The 24,728-nt window shown below is 36.0% G+C and overlaps 1 protein-coding gene and 1 long non-coding RNA gene across 20 annotated transcripts in view; one reads left to right on the top strand and one right to left on the bottom strand.

Annotated features, from left to right (window-relative positions):
* The window catches only part of RPS6KC1 (ribosomal protein S6 kinase C1), a 318,908-nt gene that overhangs the window by 75,948 nt on the left and 218,232 nt on the right, over positions 1-24,728 (top strand). For 14 of the 17 annotated variants that reach the window (XM_053208752.1, XM_027074461.2, XM_053208743.1 and 11 more), the window contains 2 exons: positions 13,262-13,377; positions 20,631-20,723. In XM_053208752.1, the coding sequence (XP_053064727.1) occupies positions 13,262-13,377; positions 20,631-20,723 (209 nt within the window). Of the gene's footprint in view, positions 1-8,613; positions 11,668-13,261; positions 13,378-20,630; positions 20,724-24,728 lie in introns of those variants that run through there. The other 3 variants (XM_053208747.1, XM_027074462.2, XM_027074464.2) reach the window with 2 other exon arrangements.
* LOC106966758 (uncharacterized) lies at positions 5,888-10,620 on the bottom strand. Of its 3 annotated transcripts, XR_008292881.1 has the most exons (5): positions 10,108-10,405; positions 9,494-9,789; positions 8,727-8,945; positions 7,819-7,951; positions 5,888-6,385 (listed from the first exon to the last, which is right to left on the bottom strand). It is a non-coding gene; the product is annotated as an uncharacterized LOC106966758 (long non-coding RNA). The 3 variants fall into 3 exon arrangements; XR_008292880.1 differs by having other exon boundaries at positions 8,727-9,789; positions 10,108-10,620; XR_001428834.3 differs by lacking the exon at positions 9,494-9,789 and having other exon boundaries at positions 5,890-6,385; positions 10,108-10,363.

Raw genomic sequence — 24,728 nt, forward strand, 5'->3', positions numbered from 1 at the left:
TGGAACCCCTAAAAAGGGAGGGAAAGAGGGAGACTGGATATTATTGGAATGAATAATGGCTGGAAGCTTTCCAAATTTGATGAAAATATTCCATGAGACCCAGCATACCCCAGGCATAAGAAACATGAAAACCTACATTAGGGCACATTTTAATCAAATCGCTCTAAACCAGCATTAAGGAGAAAATCTTAAAATTAAAAGCAGGCAGAACAAAAGACATGTAGAAGAACAAAGATGAGAATGATGTCAGGTTTCTTGTTAGAAACAATGCAAACTATTGATTAACACCTTTAACATGCATAGAGAAAAAAAGCCTATCAAGTGAATTCTGTACCCAATGAAAGTGTATTTAAAAAATGAAGGTAAAACAAAAAATTGTCAAATGAGGAGTGCCTGGCTGGCTGAGTCAGTAGAACATGTGACTCTTGATCTTGGGGTCCTGAGTTCAAGTTCCACCTTGGGCGTGGAACCTACTTAAAAAAAAATGTTAATTGAGAGTGATGGATGTGTTCATTATTTTGATTGTGGTGTCTTTTTGTTTTTGTTTTGTTTTGGGTTTGTTTTTTTTTTTTTTTTTTGGTCTAGATAAATGTCAATCAGAACTTTTCAAAGAACCAACTTTTAATTTTGTTTGTCTTCTATTTTTTACTCTTCTATTTCATTAGTTTCTGCTTCTCCTGCTTTCTTTTTGTGTATTTCACTCTTCATTGTTTAGAATTATTTCTCTTAAGAGGTGAAAGCTTAGGTTATTGCTTTGCAATCTTTTCAACATAGGTCTTTAAAGCTATAAAGTCCTTCTAAAGCACTGCTTTTGCTGCATCTCATAAATTTTGATTATGTTGCTTGTATTTTTATTCAACTTGAAATTCTCCTTCTATTTCTGTTTTTGCTTCATCTGTTTTAGGACTTTTATTAGATGCATGCATGTTTATAACGGTTGTATTTTTTTTTTTAATTTTTTTTTTAACGTTTATTTATTTTTGAGACAGAGAGAGACAGAGCATGAACGGGGGAGGGTCACAGAGAGAGGGAGACACAGAATCTGAAACAGGCTCCAGGCTCTGAGCCGTCGGGCTCGAACCCACCGACCGCGAGATCGTGACCTGAGCCGAAGTTGGACGCTTAACCGACCAAGCCACCCAGGCGCCCCCGGTTGTATCTTTCTGACTAACTTTTAACATTATAAAGTGTTTTTGTCTCTAGTAACATTCATTTTTCTTAACATCTGTTTTGTTGGATATTACTAAAACTATTTACTTTTTTTCTTTTTTAAAAAATTTTATTTATTTTGAGAGAGACAGAGGCAGTGCAATCAGGGGAGGGGCAGAGAGAGAGAGAGAGAGGGAGAGATTGAGAATCCCAAGCAGGCTCCACACTGCCAGCACAGAGCCCAACACAGCACTCTAACTCATGAATCTGTGAGATCATGACCTGAGCTGAAATCGAGTCTGATGCTTAACCGACTGAGCCACCCATGTGCCCCAAGTTATTTACTTTTAATATGTTTGTTTTTTTGAATCAAAATACGTCTCCTGTAAACAGGATACAATTGGATCTTTTTTTAAAAAAAATTTAGCTGTATAATCTCTGCTTTTTCATTGGCATTTTTAATCCATATACATTTAACATACTTAATAATGTAGTTAGACTTATGCTTGCCATTTTGCTATTTGGTTTTTTTAATTTTATTATTAATTTTTTAATTCTTTGTTTTTTAAAAAATTTTTAAATGTTTATTTTTGAGAGAGTGTGACAGAATGTGAGCAGGAAGGGGAAGGGCAGAGAGAGAGAGAGAGAGACAGAGACACAGACTCCAAAGCAGGCTCCAGGCTCTGAGCTGTCAGCACAGAGCCTGACATGGAACTTGAACTCATGAGCTGTGAGATCGTGACCTGAGCTGAAGTCGTGTGCTTAACCGACTGAGCTACCTGGGCTCCTCTCTGTTTGTTTGTTTTTTTATGTCTCCTATCCTTTTTGTTTTTTACTGCCTTGTGTCGTGAGTAGATTATTTTTTCTAGTGTACCATTTATTCTCTCTTTTTTTTTTTGGTAGATTATAACATTTTGAATTTTTATTTTTCATAGTGTTTTTTCTGAAGACTATAGTAATAAGTACTTTAACTTAAAATATTCTACTTCATTGCCTTAATTCTAGTAATATATAGGAATTTTACTTCAATATAGATCTCTTCCTACATCTTTTTGCTAGTATTGTCATATATGTTGCACTTTTATATAAGTCCTATAGTGTAGTCTTATATTGTCTAAATGGACTTATTCTTTAAACCAGTTTGGAGAAGAAATGAGCTTATCTTTTGCTTCTTTTAAGATTTTCTGTTTTGGCTTTTGATAGTTCGGCTATTATATGTTTAGATGTGGATCTCTTTGGGTTTATCCTTCTTGGCGTTTGTTTTATTCTTGGTATTTGATGGTCTTCTTGGACATGTACGTCAATGTTCATCAATTTGGAAAGTTTTCACAAATTATTTCTTAAATTTTCTGCCTTTTCTCTCCTTTTTCTGTTTCTTGGACTACATTATATATATTTTAGTGTTCTTGATGGTATCTACAGATTTCTTAGCCTGGTCCCCCCTCCCTTTTTTATTATTTAATGTATTCATAGTTGATAATGTTTACTCATCTATCTTTAAATTTGTTGATTCTTTTTTTCTGTCATCTCAGTGTGCTGTTGAGTACTTTTTAATCCCAGAATTTCTATTTGATTTTGTTACAGTTTCTATGTTTTTATTGTTAAAATATACTTGATGATTTGTTGTCATCCTTGCTTGATTCTAAACCATTCTGTTTGTACCAATAGTCTAACTGATCTTTTGAAAATGAACCTTCATCATGTCACTTTCTTGCATTAAACTCATTGCTTTGAGGATAAGACCCAAAGATATTATGGTTTATGAGGCTATGAATGATTTGGTTTCTGCCTTTCTCTCCAGGCTCATATTGAATCAGTCCTAGTCACTTATTTTTTTTTTTTTAGCCACAGTGACCTTCTTTTACTTCCTAGAAGGCACTGTGGCCCTTCCCATGTTCAAATTTTCACAAAAGTTGTGCTCTGTTTGAGTGCTTTACTCTGCTTTTTCAACTGATATTTCCTCCTTGTTCATCAGGTCTCAGTTTCAATGATATTTGCTCAAGTGAACGTTTTTTCACCTCTGTTCACACCAGAAGAGATTTCCTGAACTTTGTTGTCATTGCACACTGTTTTGCTTCAAGTACTTATCATATTTATAATGAAATAATTATTTGTGTGATTATTTACTGAATGAATATCTCTTTATTTACTTGTAATATCCTTGAAGGCAAGGCATTTTATCATTCAGTGTATTTCCTAGCACAGTGCCAGTTACCTAGGAAATTGTCTATAAATATTTTTGAATGAGAATGATTCTATAGATCAGTATAAATGGGCACTTGACCAGGGAGAAGGAGAAGGCTTATAGGGAAGGCTTCTGCAGGAGGTGATAAATAAGTTGAATCCTAAAGTATGTGTAGTAAACAGCCAGTATGCATTAAGGTAGCTTTTGAAAATACCAAATAGGTTTAAATGCCTCTTGTCTGGTATATCAATATTCTGCACCAATATCCGTCTATTTGTCCCAAAGGTTTGACAATGTTTAGAATTCAGCCTTATGAAATGGCATTAATTATGTTTATTATTACATTTTATATTTGTAGCAATCATTATAAATAGTGGAACTCAGTATTGAGACTTATTGCTCATCTGACCCTGAGTTTGATTTCTGGCTTTAATAAATAAGTTTCTGTCCTATTCCCTTACCTTGTCTTAGTCATGTCTTTCCTCTTCCACCATCCTTGGAACTGGAGCTGTGTTCTGTTTTGATCAGACCCAACCCCAATTCTCCACAATAAAGGTTTGGCCTGAAACTAAAGCTTGGCAGCCGGGAAACTATTATTTGATTTTCTGTAATACTTTCCTCATGTTCTTATTTTGAACAAGGTGAGGATAGATAGGCACTATATTCAAGGAAAGAATGGAGTAGTTCAGTTTAGAAATATTTATATCAAAATAGTTACATAAGCTTGGACCTGGAAGGGTGAAATCTGCAATGCTTCTAAAAAATTTGGTTGTGAAAATAAATAAGCCTTTGTTTTCTAAGAGTTCTTTATTATGAGGGTTTTTCTGTACTGTAGGTAATCATCACAGATGTTTTCAAAATTGCTTTTTTAAAATTTTTTGAAAATGTTTATTTGTTTTTAAGAGGGAGAGAGTGTGAGTGGGGGGAGGGGCAGAGAGAGAGGGAGACACAGAATCTGAAGCAGGCTCCAGGCTCTGAGCTGTCAGCACAGAGCCTGATGTGGGGCTCGAACTCGTGGACCGTGAGATCATGACCTGAGCTGAAGTCAGACGCTCAACCAACTGAGCCACCAGGTACCCCTAAAAATTGCCTTTTTTAAAAAGAAAAAGGACCTTACTAAAATATTAAAGGGTTGTGCTTCTTCCTTCATTTTAGATTTTATTGGTTCTGGAAACAGAACTTTATAGAATAGAAACCTTGGGCCTTAAGGAATGGCTGTCTGAGGATGATGATTGGTATGCGATGTTAGTACATAGTAGTAGTAGTAGTAGTAGTAGTAGTAATAATAATAATAATAATAATGAACATGACCTTCCCTTTAGTAGAACCAAAGCGTATGGATACAAAACAATATACTTTGGGCAGGATTTGGTTCTTCATTTGTCGGTCTCATGTCAGATACATGTGTCTGGTGGGTCTAGATGGAATGGATATTATACATTAAAAGCAATAGCAAACCTTCCAAACCTCTCATATACAGGAGGCTTAGTATCCTGCAAGCTGATGGGCATAAAGTCCTATAATTCCCATAGGTTTACAACTGCAGGAAGAAAGTCTGGGTGAATCATTTTCTGTCATATGTTTCTTGAATTGTTGGGTATTTTGGTATCAACTTTCCTGTTGAGAGTTTTATGTTTTAATGACAGAACTGTTTACTGGAAATTATAGCTTGGAAAAGAGAACCACTCTCCTGCTTCTGCAAAAAGCTAGGTAAAACATTGATATAGGGTAAAGTCGCTGTGGAGTTTTATATTCAGATTGTATGAACGGTAAACAGAGCATCTAAAATAACCACTTGCACATTGCAACAAACACATCATCATTTGCTTAAAAAAGAGTTATAATTACAGTTGACGAAGCATGGACACCATAAAAAATGCATTAGTTTGGCTTGACACATTAATTACCTGTTTTTGCAGATGTTTTTATGTATTGTTGTGTGAACAGTTTACAAAATAATTACAGGAAAGTCGTATGGAAAATAAACTAAGTGGGTGGTTTCTCGTCTAAATATTTTCATTCATGTGAATCTGTGTGAGGCACAGCTGCTCTATTGCAAAAGCAGAGAGAGAGATGAGGATTCTCGAAGGGTTTTTTATTAGATGGTCTCGGTCATCAGTATTCTCACATTTTTATATCTTTAGCAACACAGTTTAAAAACATTAAAATGAGAGGGTTGATTTTAATTCCTGTGATTACTGGAAAAGGCCTAATTCTGGTCAGAAGAAATATAGATATCTATGAGTATTTTACGTTTTATAATTAAAAACAATGTTTTTAAAATTTATTTATTTTGAGAGAGAGAGAAAGAGAGCGTGCGCAAGCAAGGGAGGGTCAGAGAGAGAGGGAGAGAGAGAATCTCAAGTAGGCTCCCTACTGTCAGCACAGGGCCCGGTGGAGGGCTCTAACCCATGAACTTTGAGATCGTGGCCTGAGCCGAAATCAAGAGTCAGAGGCTTAACTGACTGAGCCACCCAGGCACTCCAGATATCTATGAATCTGAACTAAAAAATCCTAAGTAGAAAAACTACTGGCATTTATTCATTTATTTCAGTACTAGCAGTTAGGCACTTTGAGAAACAGTGATTCATGATTACTTGAGTTACATAGTTTTATTGAACTTACAGCTTAGTTAATCGTAATAGTTAAATATTGAGTCTTATGTAAATTACACATAAGTTCAGTTTATCTATTCTCTTATAGGAAGTTTTGAAAATGTAAATCTGCTTTTTCTCGTGAGCTTACTGTTTTGTCATTAGTGGTCTCAAAGTGTGTTTCATTTGAAAAATAACCAGGTTATGCAGGCATTTGTACTTTTATAAACTGTTAAGAAACAGATTTTCCCAAATTGTAATTGTCAAACAATAAAAAGTTCATAGACTTCATTCTGTTTTACATAGTGGTTTAAAATTATGTAGAGTATCTGTGCTTGTGTTTCTCTCAATGATGCTGTCATGACAATTTTTCATAGAATTAAAGTAGATTGTCCTTTTAGTCCAATCATGCCACTTCTACGCCATGTTCCTCCATATTCCTTTTGTGTGATTTCACCTGCATAGATGATGAAGACAATAATTATAGATGACATTTTCTGAAATACATATACTGTAACTAGTTAAGTTAGAGAAAGGCATTCAGTTATAGAAAGAGGTAATTAGAATATCTCTAGGCATGAAGGCATTGTTATCAGACCAGGTAGTATTGGTGCAAATACTTCATTCATTCATTTGCTTTCCCATTCATTTATTTGACAAAATATTATTGAGGGTCTTCTATATGTGATGTTCTGTGATAACATTGAAATGACTGTAAACATTGAGATAACTGTGTCTGGAACATCATCGATGCTCAGTAACTAGTAGGCATTTTGTCTTCTGAAGAGGATAGGAGGGACAGGAATATGTATGTTCTTACTTTTTGGGGAGGAGTTTCTTTGTTATCCTGAAATGGGCTTCAAATGTGATACACTGTGGGAGTGTCGCTTGGCACAGTCTGAATTGTTTAAATGTGGAGATAAATATCTTCATGTTAAATAAATCTGGAAATGGAATGGAGTCTAATTCTGATATACACTAGTAGTTTAATTTTTTAAGGTGGGGATGCATTTAAGGAGTCTGTGAAACTTCTAGGATTCAGAAGAATTAACTGCTTATAATCAGCAATTCTGCTGATTGCTTTACATCATCTTAAAGGAAAATATGTGATCCAACGTCATGATATCAAGAAAACAGTTTGTTGGAGTCCTCCATGGATTTACCACTTCTTAAGATGTCTCACTTAGAGCCGGTGAAAGAAATGAGCAAAAACCTTTGTGGGGCTTGGGGGACTTTCGTATTTACTAGTATAGTAGATAAACAATTCTTAGTCTATGTGGAGTTTCATTTCCATATTTCCCCTTATTTTTATTCCATCTCAGAAGGCAAAATTTTAGCTCCTAAGTTTTAATTCTTCATTCCTTTTCCTTCAGGGTATCTCAAGCTCTTTTTAAACTTTTTATCTTAATCTTTTAGAAGCCATGGATAACAGCATAAGGGACACTTAGGGATTGACTATCTGTCTGTCTGTCTGTCTATCTGTCTATCTAGACAAGAGTTTATTGTCATAAAGAGACTGGCCAGGTGATGTTGTTTTGAGGGGATTGACTAGTTTTTTGGGCACTCCCCTTTAAAATGCAAAACAAAAAATGGATTAGGGAACAGGAAGGAAATAGTTGAATGTAGAAGACTGTCTCTGTAGGCATTTAACACTCTATGATCTAATGATGTGTTAGTTTTCATTCAGTATTAACTGATAGAAAAACTACTAAGCAACACTGAAAGGAGTCCTAATTGAGGCAATGCCTGGACATGAATATTATTATCACTTTTGCTTTTACTATTCTTTGGTGACTCTTTGGACTTTTGGGGTCACATAACACTTGGTTTTGAAAAGACATTAATATGGAGTTGGTTAAATGCAAATGGGAAGCAGATTCCCTGACTGACCCGGTTTTTTTATATGTGGAAAGGCTGATGGCCCCAGTTGTGGTAGACATGTAGAACCATAAATTACTGTTTTTCTCAAGGTTGCCTTTTGTTGTCAGAACACTTAGCATAAGTCAGAAATGGTAGGCTATACCTGAGAAGAACAAAAAAACCCATTAACTATAATAAATCAGCACTAAAAAAAAAAAAAAAAAGCAACTATAACCACCAAGGCCATCGTATTCTTTATGCTACTAAAGTTGTTACATTAAAAAAAAGAAAAAAGTAAAAGAAAAAAAAAGGGAAGCACCAATAAACAAAAACTCATTCCCTTAAAGCCAGGATGATTTGAATGTTCTTTCTAATGTAATAAATCTGAGTAAAAATCAGGCATGTTTGACCAAGAATATAGTGGCATAGGGGTTACTGGAGAGTGTTTGTTGGAGTAGAGAAACAGAGATAAGAATATAAGATGTGCCTAAAGTAGGGTCTTATGCGAGGATTAAAGTCCGTGTGTGTGGCAAAAATCAAGTATAGTTCAAATAGTCTTAAAAATCCCTTAAGATTTTCCGTGAAATACAGATGTAGGCATACTGTCTTCCAAATAGTCTAACATGGCCAGTTTTTCCTTTAGCATTGATTTTCTTTTGTTGAACCAGTGAGGCATTAGCTATATTCTTTTTGGTGACTAAGGGCAGAATAACAGACTTGGAAGAACTACTTTTTATTCTGGTTTGTGAAGCTGATTTTCACTAGTGCTGTGAATAATAATGTCTTTTATTTTATTTTATTATTATTATTATTATTATTTATGGGTAAGGAGAAAAGACCTGTGTTTTCCAAAGAAATCCTTGGGTAACAAGGATGTTTTGAGAGACCACTTTTTCTCAGAAAGGCCCATTCTCTTGCACACTGTGTGAAATGTATACCTCTTTGTAGCTCTAATTTTCGTGTGTCCTTGTCTGTCATTTCCCGTCTCTTTCTGTCTGATTCTCCTCTGCTGTGTTGTCTGATAGGCTCCTGTCTCAACTCCTCATGCTTATTTTCTCATCCTCTTTGTTCCCATACTCACTGGTACTTGTCCCGTGCTCTGTATTTTTCTTGTTCTACTCAGTAACAATAGCACAATCCACTTCAAATTCAGTCACCTGAAGTGTGGTATCATAAGACCTGGTTTCAGTTTTAGTCTCTCATATTAACTTTTTAACTCAGAAAGACATTCCACATCCCTGAGCCTTAATTTCTTAGCTGTGTCAGGAAGGTAACATATCTCTTGTAAATAGAATTCGATGTAATGAAAGGAATGCCACGTAGTGATGGCTTCTTGAATAAATTAGAATTTTGTGATTCCGTTATGTATAGACTGTGCCTTCTATAAAACTTAGTAGCAAGTCAGAGTTGGTGCTCTGAGAAATGCAGGCCAGGCAGTCCAGCGTTTCTAAAAATGTCAAGAACAACTTTGGACTTTCTCCTCATTTCTATTCAGCTACACCCGATTCTTTCACAGATCAGGCTCTGTAATCACCCTATCCCCATCCTCTCTCCTGATCAGAAATTGATAAGGTGAAGAAGTCCAGGTTGACACAGTATACGTAACACATGTTTTTGGCACAGTGGGACTTTTTGACATAAAGGGTAGTAAATAAGGGGAGTAGGTTTTCTCTTTTCGATGCCAGAGCCCAGTGGAAATTCTTACTGTATCTGAAATTAATAGAAATGTAGAGAAACTTATTGAAGGTACTGGTTTATCCTTAAGTAGAATGTAAAATATGTATCCATTTTTAAAAGCATTTGCTGGGTGGCTCAATCAGTTAAGCGTCTGTCTCCCTCTTGATTTCGGCTCAGGTCATGATCTCGGCTCAGGTCATGATCTCAGAGTCGTGAGATGGAGTCCTGCATCATTGGGCTCTGTGCTGAGTGTGGAGCCTGCTTAAGATTCTCTCCCTCCCTCGCTCTCTGCTCCTCCTCTACGTGCACACATGCACTGTTTCTCTAAAAAAAACAAAACAAAAAAAAAAGAAGAAATGCATTTAGTAAGTGTCTACCTGGATATAATACTGAAGAGGTAATAGCTGCATGACCTATAATGGGATTAAAAGTTGAATTTCAGATAACTTGGTTTTCCTGGAAAAATAATCATTATGGGCTGTGTTTGTGTCTTAACAGGAAGATTAAGAAATTAGGGTTAGGGTCTACTTAAAATTTTTAATCAGTTAAAATCTGTTTCAAGTCATACTTATCAATACTTTGATCAGTTAAAATTATTCCAGAAATCTATAGATTAATCTTTTCTTCCTTGTACTCACAAACCTCAGTAAGTGTCCAGCAGTAAAAATGCGCAAGAGGTGATTTTCATCCTTGGCTGCCGCTGTTGAGCAGCAGTGCTTGTGACCTAGTTTTAAGGGGCTGGTAAGGAAGGAAGCATAGTATGTATATTTAAGGTTACATTTAAAAAGCCTTCCAGTATTCCATCACTCCATTGTTGTTTCCATGGAAGCGGAACCACTATCAGCAGCAGGAGTCCATTTCAACTGCTGGCTTCCGGTTTTGTTTCTCTGTTACTATGGAGACTGCCTAGAAAGCAGCAGAGGCACCAAAAGTTTAAAAAACAATGATTTGATTACAAAATATGGTTTTAACTCCAGCTTGCATTAGGTGCTCCACAGCCTTGGCATTTTTGAATTTCAAATTATTTTGGGAAACGAATTGATTTTTTGGAACGAAAACAAATTTTGAGGTTGTATTAACGCTTGTAAGCACACTGCATTAAATAAATTGCCATAGTTTCCATTACACCTTAGCCTACGATGAATAAGAAATTTTAAATGAGGGATCTAAATTAGGGCATGAAAAGGTATAACCTGATATAAGAAACTCTAATGATAATGGGAGCAGCTGTTAGACTAAGTCCATGAAAGGTAAACTCAAAACTAAAGGATGAGTAATGTGTAGAAATAGTAAATGTTTCTCATTTCTGTGGCACGTTTTACCTTCACAACATATTTCAATTGCTTAGGTAGCTTTCACAGATAGATTATATAAAAATAAAAGCTTGAGTTTAGAAATTAAATACATTTTAAGGACAGAGAGGGATCATATTGAAATTTAAAAATTTTAATTTTAATTGAAGTTTGAGGTGTTGGAGAGTTAATAAATGTAGACTGTTCCATAGTTAAAAAGCAATAGAGATTCCCCCCGACCCCCCCAGACCCCAAGACTAGTTCCAGTTTTGAAGTATTCATAAAGGAGAGAAGAGATGGAACAGTCATGTAAAAGCTGTGAAAGGAAGGTTTTTAAGCAAAACGGCACCCCCAACTCTGTTGCCGGTTTCCTTTGAGGGCTCTATTCAGTCTGGATTCTTCAGTTTGCATGCGAGAAAATCCACATTTGAACTCTAGTAGGCAAAGAATGGCAGGAATGTAGGTTTGGCTGAAATCTGGGACCCCAGTCGCACCAGGATTCCTTTTTTTGTCTCTCATAACTGCTTCCCTCTGTTAAATTCCTTCTTTCTGATTGGCTCTTAGCGCATTGGCAGAGACTGTGGCTGTTGGCAGTTCCCAGTCCTCTTATTTCCAGCGTCAATAGCAAAGAGGGACTGATTGGCCCAGTTTGTGTTGGGCCAATTCCTCCCTTCTCCACCTGTGGCCAAGAGGGCGGGATTTTGTGATTGGCTCAGCTTGTGACAGAGGGCTCACCCTTGACTATGTAGTAATAAGGGACAGAAGGACTGAGATCTGAAGCACACTAGCAGTTTTCATTCAGACCACCCTGTTAAGTGATGGTAGTAGTGGCTGAAGGCGAAGGGCTACGGAGGCGAGAAGGGAGCATTTCTCAGAAGAAATAGAAGATGCTATTCCAGGCAGAAATAAGGTTTTTCTAGTCGTCATCTTTTGGGGAAGAATGCCTGCTTTACTGTAATTCAGTTCAGTTCACTTCAGCAAAACAGAAACATTATTTTGTAGGACTTGGTTTAGAGAAAAACCAAGATCAAAAACCTTTACAATTTAGTGCTTCCTATATACAGCTGTCTATGTTGTAGTGTCTTTTATGTATATTGTCTCCTTTAATCTCTGCAGTCATTTGAAGTATATGTTTCCATTTTAGAGAATGAGGAAGAGGGTCAGAGAGTTGGAGTATGATGTATCATCGGTCACATGACTAGGGAGGCAGAGCCAGAATTTAGATAACCAGGGTTTCTAGAATGTAATCAAGGGTGCTTTCCACTGTATGATACTTGCTTTTTGGTTAACGTCATTCAGAAGATGCATAGAGTGAATTATAAAAAAAAGTACTGTGTATGAAGTGCTTAGATAAAAATGAGTCGTGAAAATATAGAATATTATTTATGAAAGGAGCCTTAGAGATTGTATACTACAGTGGTTTTTCAAATGTTTTAACTTTCAGTCATGGAATCGTTTCTTCAAATGAAATGTATCACAGGTATATAAGATGGGTAAGAGCATAGGATTGTCCTGCTCTGGAGAAGAGAGAGCCCAGAACTTCATGGGCTAGGCCACCTGTGTTTTGAAGTCTTGAGTATTCTGGAGGCCATTTTGAATACGCTTTGTTTAGAGAAACTGAGAGCCAGACAGGGTAAATGACTTGTTCATGTTCCTATAATTGTATATTACAGGGATTTCAATTACATTCTTCCTTTTTTTCTTTTTTTAAAGTCTTTATTTTAATTCCAGCTAGTTAACATACACATTTCAGTTACATTCTTACTTTTAGTTGTAACGTGGGTGACAGTTTGTTGTTAATGAAAAAACATGAAGCTTACAAAAATCAGAGTGAATTCAGAGTTACCCTAAATGATTTTATTCTCCAGTTTCTTGCTACTTGGGCAGCATATCATACCCATGTCATGACTCTTATTAAACAGCTGTTGCATTTAGTTCCAGTTTGTTGGGTTGGGCAATTGCATAGTACCTGGACTAGGCTAGTCTTCTGTATGCAGAGCTTTTTATACTACATTTCTTATATATCAACTCCTCCTATAGAAGGTATCAGGTTCTCTCTATATATTTTAATAGGAAAATTTCAGAATTTGGATAAATCAAATTTATAGTGGTAATATTGAGACCTTGCTGATACTAATAACTTTGATGTCTGTTCCAACTTTGAATCTCTCTTCTTTTCAGTTAGAAATGAGAACAAGTAGCTGGGGAGCCTGGGTGGCTCAGTTGGTTAAGCGTCCAACTTCAGCTCAGGTCATGATCTCACGGTTTGTGGGTTCGAGCCCCACGTCCAGCTCTGCTGACAGCTCAGAGCCTGGAGCCTGCTTCGGATTGTGTCTCCCCCTCTCTCTGCCCCTCCCCCACTCACACTCTTTCTCTATCAAAAATAAATAACCAATAAAAAAAAAGGTGAACAAGTGATGAACTGGGTCAAAGAAAGTTAATTTTCAGGTTGGATAAATGAAAGTTTATTTTTCGCGTGCCCTGTCCTTGTTTTCTCCTTTTAGGAGAGTCCAGCCCTACCCGTCGAGAAGCTGTGAAGAGAAGAACAGCAGAATATCTAATGAGAGCAGAGAGTCTCTCTAGCCTTTATGGAAAACCTCAACTTGATGATGTCTCTCAGGTAGGTCTTATGTTTCATTTTGTGTTTTCTTTAGCTCTTTTTGCTGACTTGTCTCTTGGCTTTACTTATAATTAGAATGCTTGAGAATTTTGGTCTTTGGAATTTTATCAATAATATTTTAACAAGTTATTGGTGGGAGGAAAAGCATTAAAGCGGATCACCAAAAGTGGAATAACATGGGACTTGCTTTCTCCTCTTTCTCAGCCCTTTGTTCCTTCCTCTACCCCTAAAACTCCATGTGTAAAATGACAGTAATTTGTACTGAATTTTATTTGAAATTTGTAGGGTTAAATAATGGTTTTTGTGTGATTCCTGTACAGTTTTATTGATTCACGCTAAAACTTATTATGAAAACATAAGTCTTACAGGTAGCTGCTATAGGTGACCTAGAATTATAAAGGCATAATTCTAACAGGGATATTTATGTTATTTGGGACTATCCTTAGTCTTGTCTAGAAAGCAGGTGAATGCTTAAAACATTGGAAACGTTGTAGTTTATTATTATTGTTTCTATGTCATTTGGACTTGGCAAATATATAACTTTTCTGGTTTTTTTCTTTATATTAACTAAGGTTTTTTTTGGATACAATTTAAAAATCATATCTTCTAGAGATGGAAGAAAGTGCTTATTTTCTAAATTGACCTAAGATGCAGGTGGGCTTGTTCATATCCCAACTCTGTCCCTTGAAACCAATGGAGGATTGGGCAAGACACTGAACTCTCCAGCTCTTACCTTCAGTTTCTACATCTGAATAATGAGGATAATAGTTACTCCTTTCTGGGTTATTGTCAGGTTTAAATGAGTTAAAAAAAAATCACTCATATATACAAGCACATACGTGCACACACATGCGCGCGCACACACACACACAAATCCTGCAATTCAAGTGATTACCTCATAAAAAGACCAGCCTATAAACCAAGCTTATTAGAGTAGCTTAATAAGTTTTAGCCCTATTTTTCATCTTCCTTAATATACTGCTTTGTATGTTTTTTTTCGTATTTTTTAATGCTTATGTACTTTTTGACAGTTCTAACATGTGTCAGTTTTCTAGTTTAGAAATAGCCCAGTACTTCATCTTGATTCATTGGACCATTAAACTTTTTGTTGCTGATTTTCTGAGTCCTTTTCATTCTGCATATGGTCTTTTAAAAAATGCAGTTATCAAAACTATACTTATTAATGCGAATTTTCAGTGTGAAGTGTTTGATCATTACTTTTAGAACAAAAAAATTATATTCCAGCTTGGAAGTAATATACTTTTGTTACTTGTTTTTATATAATGAATATGTTTTAAATAAGATATCTGCTGTTTCATTTTCAGGTTGTTAATTATTCTGTGTTTGCCAATCTTTCCCTATTTTCTATCATTATTGTTTTAACTGTATTATTATTTTAACTCCTTATTATTTTATCTTTTTAAAATGCAGTATTTATCTAAAGATTACTTTGAATTCAATTCTTATTTTCTGTGGGGTTGGCAACCCTCCCTATGTGCAATCCTGATGTGTACATTCTCACTTCCATATAAAAGTATTAAATAGGATGGGCCTCTATGAACTTACTTGTTTTACTAACTCATCTTGTATGTAAATATTCTAAAAGTTTTAGAAAATTACTAGTATTCTATTCTTTCCATTAATGTTAACCTTGAATATTCTACCTATACTTACTCCTTTGAACTCCCTACTTATGCAGCCCCTATTACAGTTTCCCATAATCACTTCTGTGAACAATAATTTTTTGTAATGTTTATTTATTTTTGAGAGAGAGAGAGAGAGAGAGAGAGAGAGAGAGCTAGCAGGGGAGTGACAGAGAGAGAATCCCAAGAAGACTCCGTGCTGTCAGCACAGAGCCCAACGTGGGACTCTAACTCATAAGCTGCGAGACCATAACCTGAGCCAAAATCAGGAGTCAGGTGCTTAACTGACTGAGCCATCCAGGTGCCCCTGTGAACAATAATTTATTAGGCAAATAAATAAGTGTAGCTTTTGACTTGGAGAAAGGAACCATGAAGTATATCAGTCAGAAATTCCTTTCGAGCATAGCTTCTAATGAAAATAAAACGAAGGAAATCTAATAAAAAAGAACTGGTTGTATTAGATTGTATATTAATTCACTAAGCATCTGTTAAGACTCTGTGTGTATACAGTATCAAACTAGATATAGTTTGGAGTTATATAAAAGATGACAGTTTCTGCTTTTGCAAACCCTGTGTACCCAAAATACGTACCTCATTGAGGAAATGCTAGAATGATAAGAGCCATGTAGAATAATGGGAACTTGTATCAGAAAGGGTAAAAAGGACTAACTAGTGAATCAAATTTGATATGCCAGGACTTTTTTCAATTCTTAGGCAAGGAGGCTACAGGACAGTTTTTCTAGCTAGAACAAGATGTTTCTCTTTTATGGTTAGTATATGCTTTTTATTTCACTTCTGTATTTTATGCTCTCAAACCTGGCCCTTATTTACGTCAGGGACAAGCTCGATTATTTTCTTATCTATTATTTAACTTAAATGTCTTCTAGAGTTTCTTGATTAGTGTGGTGAATTCATTATTTTCTTCTTTAACCATCTCTGGGCCTCAGTTTCAACCAACGCATTCAGAGGATTGGTATAAATGATTTTTGAGGCCCATTAGCTCTTAAATTCTGTGCAAAAGCAGATATAATTTCCATCTTGAATGCATGTGCCAACACTTCTTTCTAGTCTGGTTGATTAGGAAAATAAAGGGATCCTTTCTGGTTTAAAATATTTTTTGTTGATTCTTGTGTTCCCCTTTGGTGAAGTCCAGGTCATGACTCACTCCACCCGAGTTTTCTGTGGTGATTTCAGCTTTTGCTTTATTGAATTTATTTATGAGACTCTTTTGTGGTAAAAATAAAAGTTCTAAATTTCCCAGTCATACATGGTAATATCCTTTTTGAAAAAGGGCAGAAAGGAGCCCTCTTTGACTCTTGGTTTTCTTCATTACTTCCTTATTAATAGGCTCTAGGAAAACTTAAGGGGCAGGTTTCAGAAAAAAAGGAAATGAATTTTGTTTAAAGTAAAAGTCTTGACTGACAGAGACAGAGTCCTTTATCTTTTCCTTTTTTTTTTAATTGGAGAGGACTTTGAATGATTTAAGAATTAATATATTTTTAAAATTTTTATTTTTTTTTGAGAGAGAGTGCAAGCTGGGGAGGGCCAGAGAGAGGGGGACATAGGATCCGAAGCGGGCTCTGCGCTGACAGCAGTGGGCCTTTTGTGGTGCTTGAACTCACGAACTGCGAGATCGTGACCTGAGCTGAAGTCGGATGCTCAACTGACTGAGCCATCCAGGTGCCCCAAGAATTAATATTCAGAGGGAATTTTCCTGGAAAAGACTTGTAAAATCATTTTTGCTCTTTTTAGCTCTAGGAATAATAACTCAAGATCATGGAAATTTAGAAAAAAGTAGTAAATGGTCTAAATTTAGGACATAAAATACTGTGTAGTTTGTAAAGTATGAATACATATTTTGCCATACAGTTAAACAAGGTGTAAATGAAAATTAATATGTAGAATGTATGCCTTTCCTGAATATTTGTAGAGTTTTGAGTACAGTTACTGTGATACTGAAAATATTTTTTCTGTTGTGCATTTTGTTGACTGGTATTATTGGTATTTCTCACTTCTTCCTTAGGAAATATTTTAAAATGAGTATCGTGTCACCCTTAGTGAGACATAGACAAAGCAGAGATGGCAGTCAGGGCCATTCCACATCAGTAATAGTACTACAGTGAAGACACATCCTTGAAATGTGATGGAAGAGAGTCTAGGACATGGGGTTTGAGGGTTAATAAGTTGCCAATGAAATTCTTGGCAAAGCCAAAAATTTACGGGTGAAACCAAGTTAAGAAACTAGTGTAGCTAGCCATCAGGTTTTAGGGTGTGCGTTCTCGATATGTTTTTTGTAAAGTGCTTTCCTTTTACCCTTATCTTCCCCCACTCCAAAATGGTGGCTTATTCTTCTTAGGTTAAGGACAGGTAGCTAACCGTATTTTGGAAGTGGTTGGTGGACCAGTAGCATCAGCATCACCTGTTAGCTTGTTGGAAATGCAGAATCGTAGCCTCTCTCAGACTGACCGAATCAGAATCTCCATTTTAACAAGGTCCTCAGGTGATGCATAGACACGTTGAAGTTTAAGTACTGCACTAACAGCTCGGTAAGAACAGAGGTAGATGTCTTCAAGAAAAGGGAATAATACCAAGTGAAGAAGACTGTGGGCAGGGTAAACGACAACTTTAAAGAAACCAACCAAAGTAAGGGTAAGCGTCACTTAGCCATTTAGAGAATGTAGAACAGGAAATAGTAAATAGATTTTACTAGTGTGTTAACTCCAATCCCCTGGTCATGGCTGCCAAGAACACTGTCTTGTGAGACAGAGTGTGAGATTAACAGAGATATCTGCCGTGGGCTTGAACGGTTGAGTGATATGTATTTGCCATCTTTGGTTTTGAAGATTGTTGGGTCATCGTACATTCTTCTATCATAAGATCCATCGTGTACTCTCTCCCCCCCGCTCCTTGCTTCTCTAGGCATGTTCTGCTACAGTAGTTAATATACGTAAGTGAAAATTTGACCTTTCTCATTAAGGAAATCAGCCATGTTTCCTAGAAATACACTATATTCTCCCATCCCTCATTCCCTTAGCATTGGCTGGAGTTTCCCCAAACAATGTTATAATAAGTAAGATGTAATCCCTTCTTATCTATCATCTAGTTTTGTCATCTTAGACAAATTGCTTAACCTTGCCGCTTCTCAGTTTTCTCATCTGAAAAAAAAAAAAAAGAGAGAGAACATTGGACTTGATCTCTGTCTCTTTCTGTTCTTAAAATTCTGTGGATTTATGTTTCCTTTTGCCATCTGAAAAAAGGAATAGATCTATAGGGATTCTACCCAATTTAAGCGCTGCGTATAAGGAATACAAGATTTCTTATTGATGATTTTATTTCATGATCTTTCTTTGTTCATTTCTCTGATCTTAAACTTTTATAGATGGTTAAAGTGGAAAGAGACCTTTAATGATCACTTTGCCTTTGGTCTTTCCCCATTACAATTTCACCATTCCCATCTTTGCAGAAGTAACCTTACTAAATCACTGTTTTCATTAGGTTGTTTCTCATACAAAAACTTGTTTTCTAGACTCTGGAGAATATGGTCCAGACCTGGCATTCAAGGCCTGTGAAAACTGACAGACCCTAAGTGCATAATTTTATTTTCCTTTGTTCTACAATCTGAACATTTTCCCCCCACCAGACCAGTTTCCTTCCAATCCTGTATATAATATCCTTTCCTAACCTAATTTCAACATAGCATTTAAAATAATTTTTAGTTCCACTTCTTTCTGAGACCACAGTTTATCATATACTAGTGACTTATCTGTATAGTCTTGTATTTTTAAAAATATGTTTTATTATTATTTAATCTTTTAATATATTTGGCTTATCTCTTCAAATAAGTAATAAACTTCTTATAGCTAAGAGATCATGCCTTTCGATGTTTTATATTCTTTCAGTTATCATGCACATAGTGGACACATGGTAATTATTCACTGAAAGGTGCAGTTTATAAAGATTTTGTAGTTTGCTATCTTTGCTCTTGATTACCACAGTGAACCAAAATCTTTCTTTGGAAAAACTGAAAGATCCAATGACATCAGTGAGTAAGAAGGTATAAGGTATAAATAAATAGGAGGCATGAATGTTAGATGCGTCTGGCTGTATTTTCAAAGATGAATGTAATGGATAAATTATCATCTAAAGTATTATTTCCCCCTATAACTTTTCCTTAACAGTTCTTTTACCAGAAATCACAAGCAGTTCTTCCTCTTCCTTAATAATAGAAAAGGGAGAGATTAATTTTAATTATCAGAATGTGTTGTGGAGTAGAAAGACTACAAGCAGTACAGTAGGAAGTTGGGGAACATCACCTCTTCAGGCACACCGAAGTTAGTATTTGCTTGCTAAACCTAAAAACAAACAAATATTTGAAAGCAATTAGAATTGCTGCTTTAGAAAAAAAATTGCTGCTTTTAGAAAATTTCACAAATGCTAGTTTTTCCAGTTGTAAATGACACCTGATTTATCTGTGTAACCTCCTTCCTTTGTTTTCCTCCTCTCTTCCTCCTTCCTCTCTTTTCTGCTTTTCCTGTCTCCTGACTAACACACAAGGCACTGAGAGTATAAAGATGAATAAGGTATATTTCCTGTTCTCAGGGAGCTTCCTGTCTAGTGATATTGGTCTGTACAAGGACTTGAAGTATCAAAAATGGTATTTCAATAACTATTAATCATGACATTTGATTAACCAGGAGAGTTGTCTTCCATTCACGGGGAGAACAATGTTCCTGCATATTCTGATAGACTTCAGACAACAAAAAATGTCTTACTTTACTGATTGACATGGAAAAACTAAGACCAATGGATAGGGAGTAAGGTTTATTCTTTTACTATGTGTGGTACTGAAATAATCCCTTCCTGTTTTCACTGGTCTTTTTTGTAGCCAACAGACCTAGTTTTCCACATCACACATGTTCAGATGTTAAAACAAATTTTTTTCTCCTGTAAGTCATTTCTTTTCTACGCTTGAACAACCTTAGTTGTAACGATTATTGATTGTATGATGGAGTTTCTTAATTTTTCACCATTGTTGACAGTTCTGGTTAAACTTGAATCTCCCAATCGTCTTAAAATACATAAGTATATATTTATAAAGTAACATTAAAGGACTGTAGTTTCATGATGAGAAAGAATGACTTGTTGTGTTCCCTCTCTCCCCAGGTTTATCGATTGTAACATTGTTTTTTAGTACCCCCCTTCTAAATTACTCTTGAGCCATCTGGGGTAAATATAAGGCTGTGATTGGTGGTTGTCTTAGTTACCCATTTGTTACAAAGTTTCCTTACAGCTGTACAGTTTTGAATTGAATTACTGCTCTAGAAACTATATCAGCTCATTATTTTTTCTTTTTAAAATTTTGTTTTCGATGTTATCATGATTTATTTACTTGCAACTTTTTTCTTGCTTTTTCTTTTTGATTTTCTTTCTTTTTGATTTTATTATTTTTTTTATTTTACATTACAGACAAACAGAAACTTCCTCCTTTCATCTTTCCATTCTCTGATTTATGATAAATTTAGTTTCCTTTGGCCTGGCATTTGCTTCAGCAGGCAGTCTTCCTTCAAGTACCTCCCTGATTGATGTGTAATCTTTGATATCTTCCATTAGCCTCCAGGATCACTAAGTTCAAGGCCCCCTTGGAACCTAAGGAGCCCTGCCGAGGAGCTGAAGGCCTTCAGAGTCCTTGGGGTGATTGACAAGGTAATTCTTCAGTGTCTCTTCAAGAGTTCAGTCATAAATCGACTGCATGCTGACATTATGTCTTTGAAGCTTTGGATCTTAAGGATATGAAACAAAAGGAGAAAATGACTCAAATGCATCTGCACTTTAAAATAACAAAAGCAGAAAAGAAAAAGCTTTTATCTAAGCAATTCATGTAAGGTCATGCAAAATATATTTGAGCTAACGGAGAAGGTGCATATTTGTCGGCATTCGGTTGAGTAAGGGGTTTTGGTTTTATAAACCTGCTAGAGCAGAGTAAAGATACACTTTTTGTTAGTTACAAAAACTTGTTAGTCAGTAGTTTTCAGCATTAACTGGTATAGTCAATCTAATGATCAAAAAGAAAAAAATGGCACCCTCCTAAGACCTACCGTTTACTGAGTACTTACAATGTGTCGGCCGTACACAGGCGTTTCATATAAAACAACTTGCTTAATCCTTCTCACAACCCTGCTTTTCGCATCATGTTGGGAAAGTGATGTGTAGAACAGGGTAAGTAACTTGCCCAGAAATCAGATGGCTAACTTAGGGTAGTACTGGAATTCAAACCTAGAGATTTGTGACTCCAAAAACAGTGTTTTTTTTCCAGCACATGCCTCCCACCCCCCTACCCCCCCCCCCCCATCTCCTTTACTTTTGTATTTGGAATAAAAATACAGAGATAACAAAGATATCTGCTATTGAGTTTTTCCACATTTGGTGACATCTCAGATATGCCAAAAATTCACAGTACTGGCAGAGACTTTACAAGTGTAATTTAAAAACCACACACTGGGCGCCTGGGTGGGTCAGTTGGTTGAACATCTGACTTTGGCTCAGGTCATGATCTGGCGATTCATTGGGTTCGGGCCCTGCATTGGGCTCTGTGCTGATAGCTCAGAGCCTGGAACGTGCTTCAGATTCTGTGTCTCCCTCTCTCTCTGCCTCTTGCCTGCTCACACTCTGTCTCTCTCTCTCTCTCTCTCTCAAAAAAAAAAAAAAAATAGAACAATAAAAAATAAATAAAAAGTAAAAATCACACACAATAAACCGTGTTTTAAGTATATTTGGTCAACCATCACCTTACCTTTCAGAGAAAAAGAAAATATTTTATTTAATATTAAGATATAAATTAATTTAGGCCTTTTTTTTTCTATTAACCATCTTTTATGAAGCACATCAGTGGTCATTTGTAACTTAATGTTCGTTGAGTACTTCTTGTGTGCTAAAGTATGCATGTGATTCCTTGCTAAAACTGAACAATATGCAGTGTGTCTCAGGTAATTTAGATGGAGCTAATGGTTTGAGCTATTCCAAAGGGAACATTGGGTTCAATATTACCTGAACCTCTCAGTCTTATTATAAGCATTGTTTTTCTCAAATAAATTCATATAACTGAATTATGACTTAAAGAGTTCTAAGCAGTAGGTCTTTTTAGCTTGAAATATTTCTTTAAACGTGTCTCCCTAGCTTTTCCAGTTTGGAGAATGATCTGTTTGAGAGTACAGAGAAGCAAAATAAGAACTGAATAGTTCGTAGGTTCTTGGATTTCTGTGCAAGCAAATATGCTTTTTTGATGTGCAATGTCTGTCCCCTCCCTTTGATCTGCTTGTTTTGATAAAATATGACCTTTCATTGCTATGCTCTAATCATCAGTGAGTCACCTCGAAATCCTGCTAATAGCTATGAGTCTCATAGGTTTATCTAAACAAGCACCTTCAGCAGAGGAGGAATTCCAGAATTCTGTGCTGATGCATAATTTGCTACTGTCTTTATTCTGTTAGCCCGGAGAGTATGTTTGGTGTTGAGAAGGTGACATTTAACTTTTCGAAGTAGAGATAACTAAATATGTATTTGGGAATTAATAAGCTTTGCAAATAATCTTTTAAAATTTATAAGTCTTCATAAAAACATGAATAGATTTTTAAAAATTTGAATTTTTAAAAAATGTTTATTTTTGAGAGAGAGAGAGAGCGAGAGAGGGGCAGAGAGAGAGAGGGAGATAGATGATCTGAAGCATGCTTTGCCCCCAGAGTGCAGAGCCCTATGCAGGACTCGAACTCACGAACCATGAGTTCATGACCTGAGCCAAAACCAAGAGTTGGATGCTTAACCAACTGAGCCACCCAGACACCCCAGAAAGTTTGAATTTTTTTGAAGGTAAGTTCTTTTCCATTTGGCTTTTAGAAACTGGAAGATTGGAAGAACAGTGTTGAATAAATTGAAATGGCTAGAAAATACACAGGATACATTAATCTAGCCTGTACAGACTACAGTTTGTCTGATTCTATTTCATTACAGTATTTGTTCTTTATGAGTTATTTTGAGTGTTGTTGTCTATTAACTTAGGAAAGTAAAATTTCCCTTGAGACTAGGATTTTATAGACTTTTATATAGGAAGTAAATAAAGCAAATTTGTTCATCCGTATCTAGACCATAAGCTCCACTAGAACAAGATCTTGTCTGTCTTGCTCTTTATGTTCTCAGTGCCTAGAATCATGCTTGGCACCTAATGGGTGTTTACTAAATATTTGTTGAAGGAATAAATTGAACCTTAAATAATTTTAAATACATCATATATAGAGTGACACCTACTGGTATAATGTGAGACTGCTCCCTAGTTCCATTGCCCCATAGGTGTATCTTGGTCTGGTATTCAAAGGGAAATAAATGATTTTCTGTTCTTTAATTGGGCTTACAAAATCCATCATTAATATATATGTACAACAAGGAATTTAAGCATTAGGGATCTTGCAATATAAATAAGCTTGTGAACATTGAAGAGCAAGAATAATCAGGCTAGTGAAGACCCTCAAAATCATACAAAGAATAGCTAAAAAAATGAGGTATGGTTAACCTGATAAAAACACATGTGTTCTTCCTTTCTTTGGAGGGCTATCCAGGATAGCATGATTAAATACTGTTTGTTCAAATCTTAAGGGTGAAAGGAAGTATTAATTATGCCAGATCAAGAGGTGCAAACTAAGATCACCTTAGGCAAACCAGGATGTCTGGTTTTCCTGGAAAGAAGGTAGTCAAGGATAAGACTTGTTAATATGCCCATGGGATACAACCAGAACTAAATGAGTACAAGTTTTCAAAGTTTAGCTAATGCTTAAAGATGCCTTTTAAGAATTAGGATTGACCAAAGGCTGACTGGATTTCATCATACTTATTTGTTTCATGTCATTAGAGAGATTCAAGCAAAGGCTGAAGAGTCATTGGTGGGGATGTTGTAGAAGGAATTCAAGCACTGGAGGGAGTTTTACATTAGATGAAGATTTCTTTTAGCCCTCAGATTCACTTACACATAGTCTTCATGTAGTAATAGCAAGGGAAAGTAGAAATTAGTAGAAAACGAATACTTGGATGAAAAGGATGGATTGCTGGTGTTTTCACATAAATTTGTGCACGTGTGGGTGCAAACTTTTGTGTTTCTATGCATGAGGTATGTAGGTATAAGAATTGCTTATGTATAGCTAATTTGCAGTTGAGTTAGAAGTCTGGATTGGTCATTTAGTACTAGAATGCCCAAGTGTAGGGAAAGTTTCTGAGAAAGTTCACTATTGTGTAACTTAACAATTAAAAGGATAAAGGAGGAGCACCTCGGTGGCTCAGTCAGTTAAGCTTCTGACCTCGGCTCAGGTCATGATCTTGTAGGTTTGTGAGTTTGAGCCGCATATTGGGCTCTCCACTGTCAGCACAGAGCTGGCTTTGGATTCTCTGTCTCCCTCTCTCTTTGCCCCTCCCCCACTCACACTCTGTCTCTCTCCCCCAAATAAATAAACGTTAAAAAAAAAAAAAGGATAAAGGAGTCTGTAGTCTAGTAAACAGTAAAGTACTAGGGGCAGTTTCCTGGTTTTGATATTGTGCTATAGCTATATAAGATATCATCATTGGGAGAAGCTGAGTGAAGGGTACATGGGACTCTACTATTTTTGTAACTTCCTGTGGGTTTAAAAAAGAGTTAAATAAAAGGGGGGTTGCTGCAAGGAAGATGCTGAC

This window comes from Acinonyx jubatus, chromosome E4 (assembly GCF_027475565.1).
Source record: "Acinonyx jubatus isolate Ajub_Pintada_27869175 chromosome E4, VMU_Ajub_asm_v1.0, whole genome shotgun sequence".
In the NCBI taxonomy this organism is placed as follows: domain Eukaryota; kingdom Metazoa; phylum Chordata; class Mammalia; order Carnivora; family Felidae; genus Acinonyx; species Acinonyx jubatus.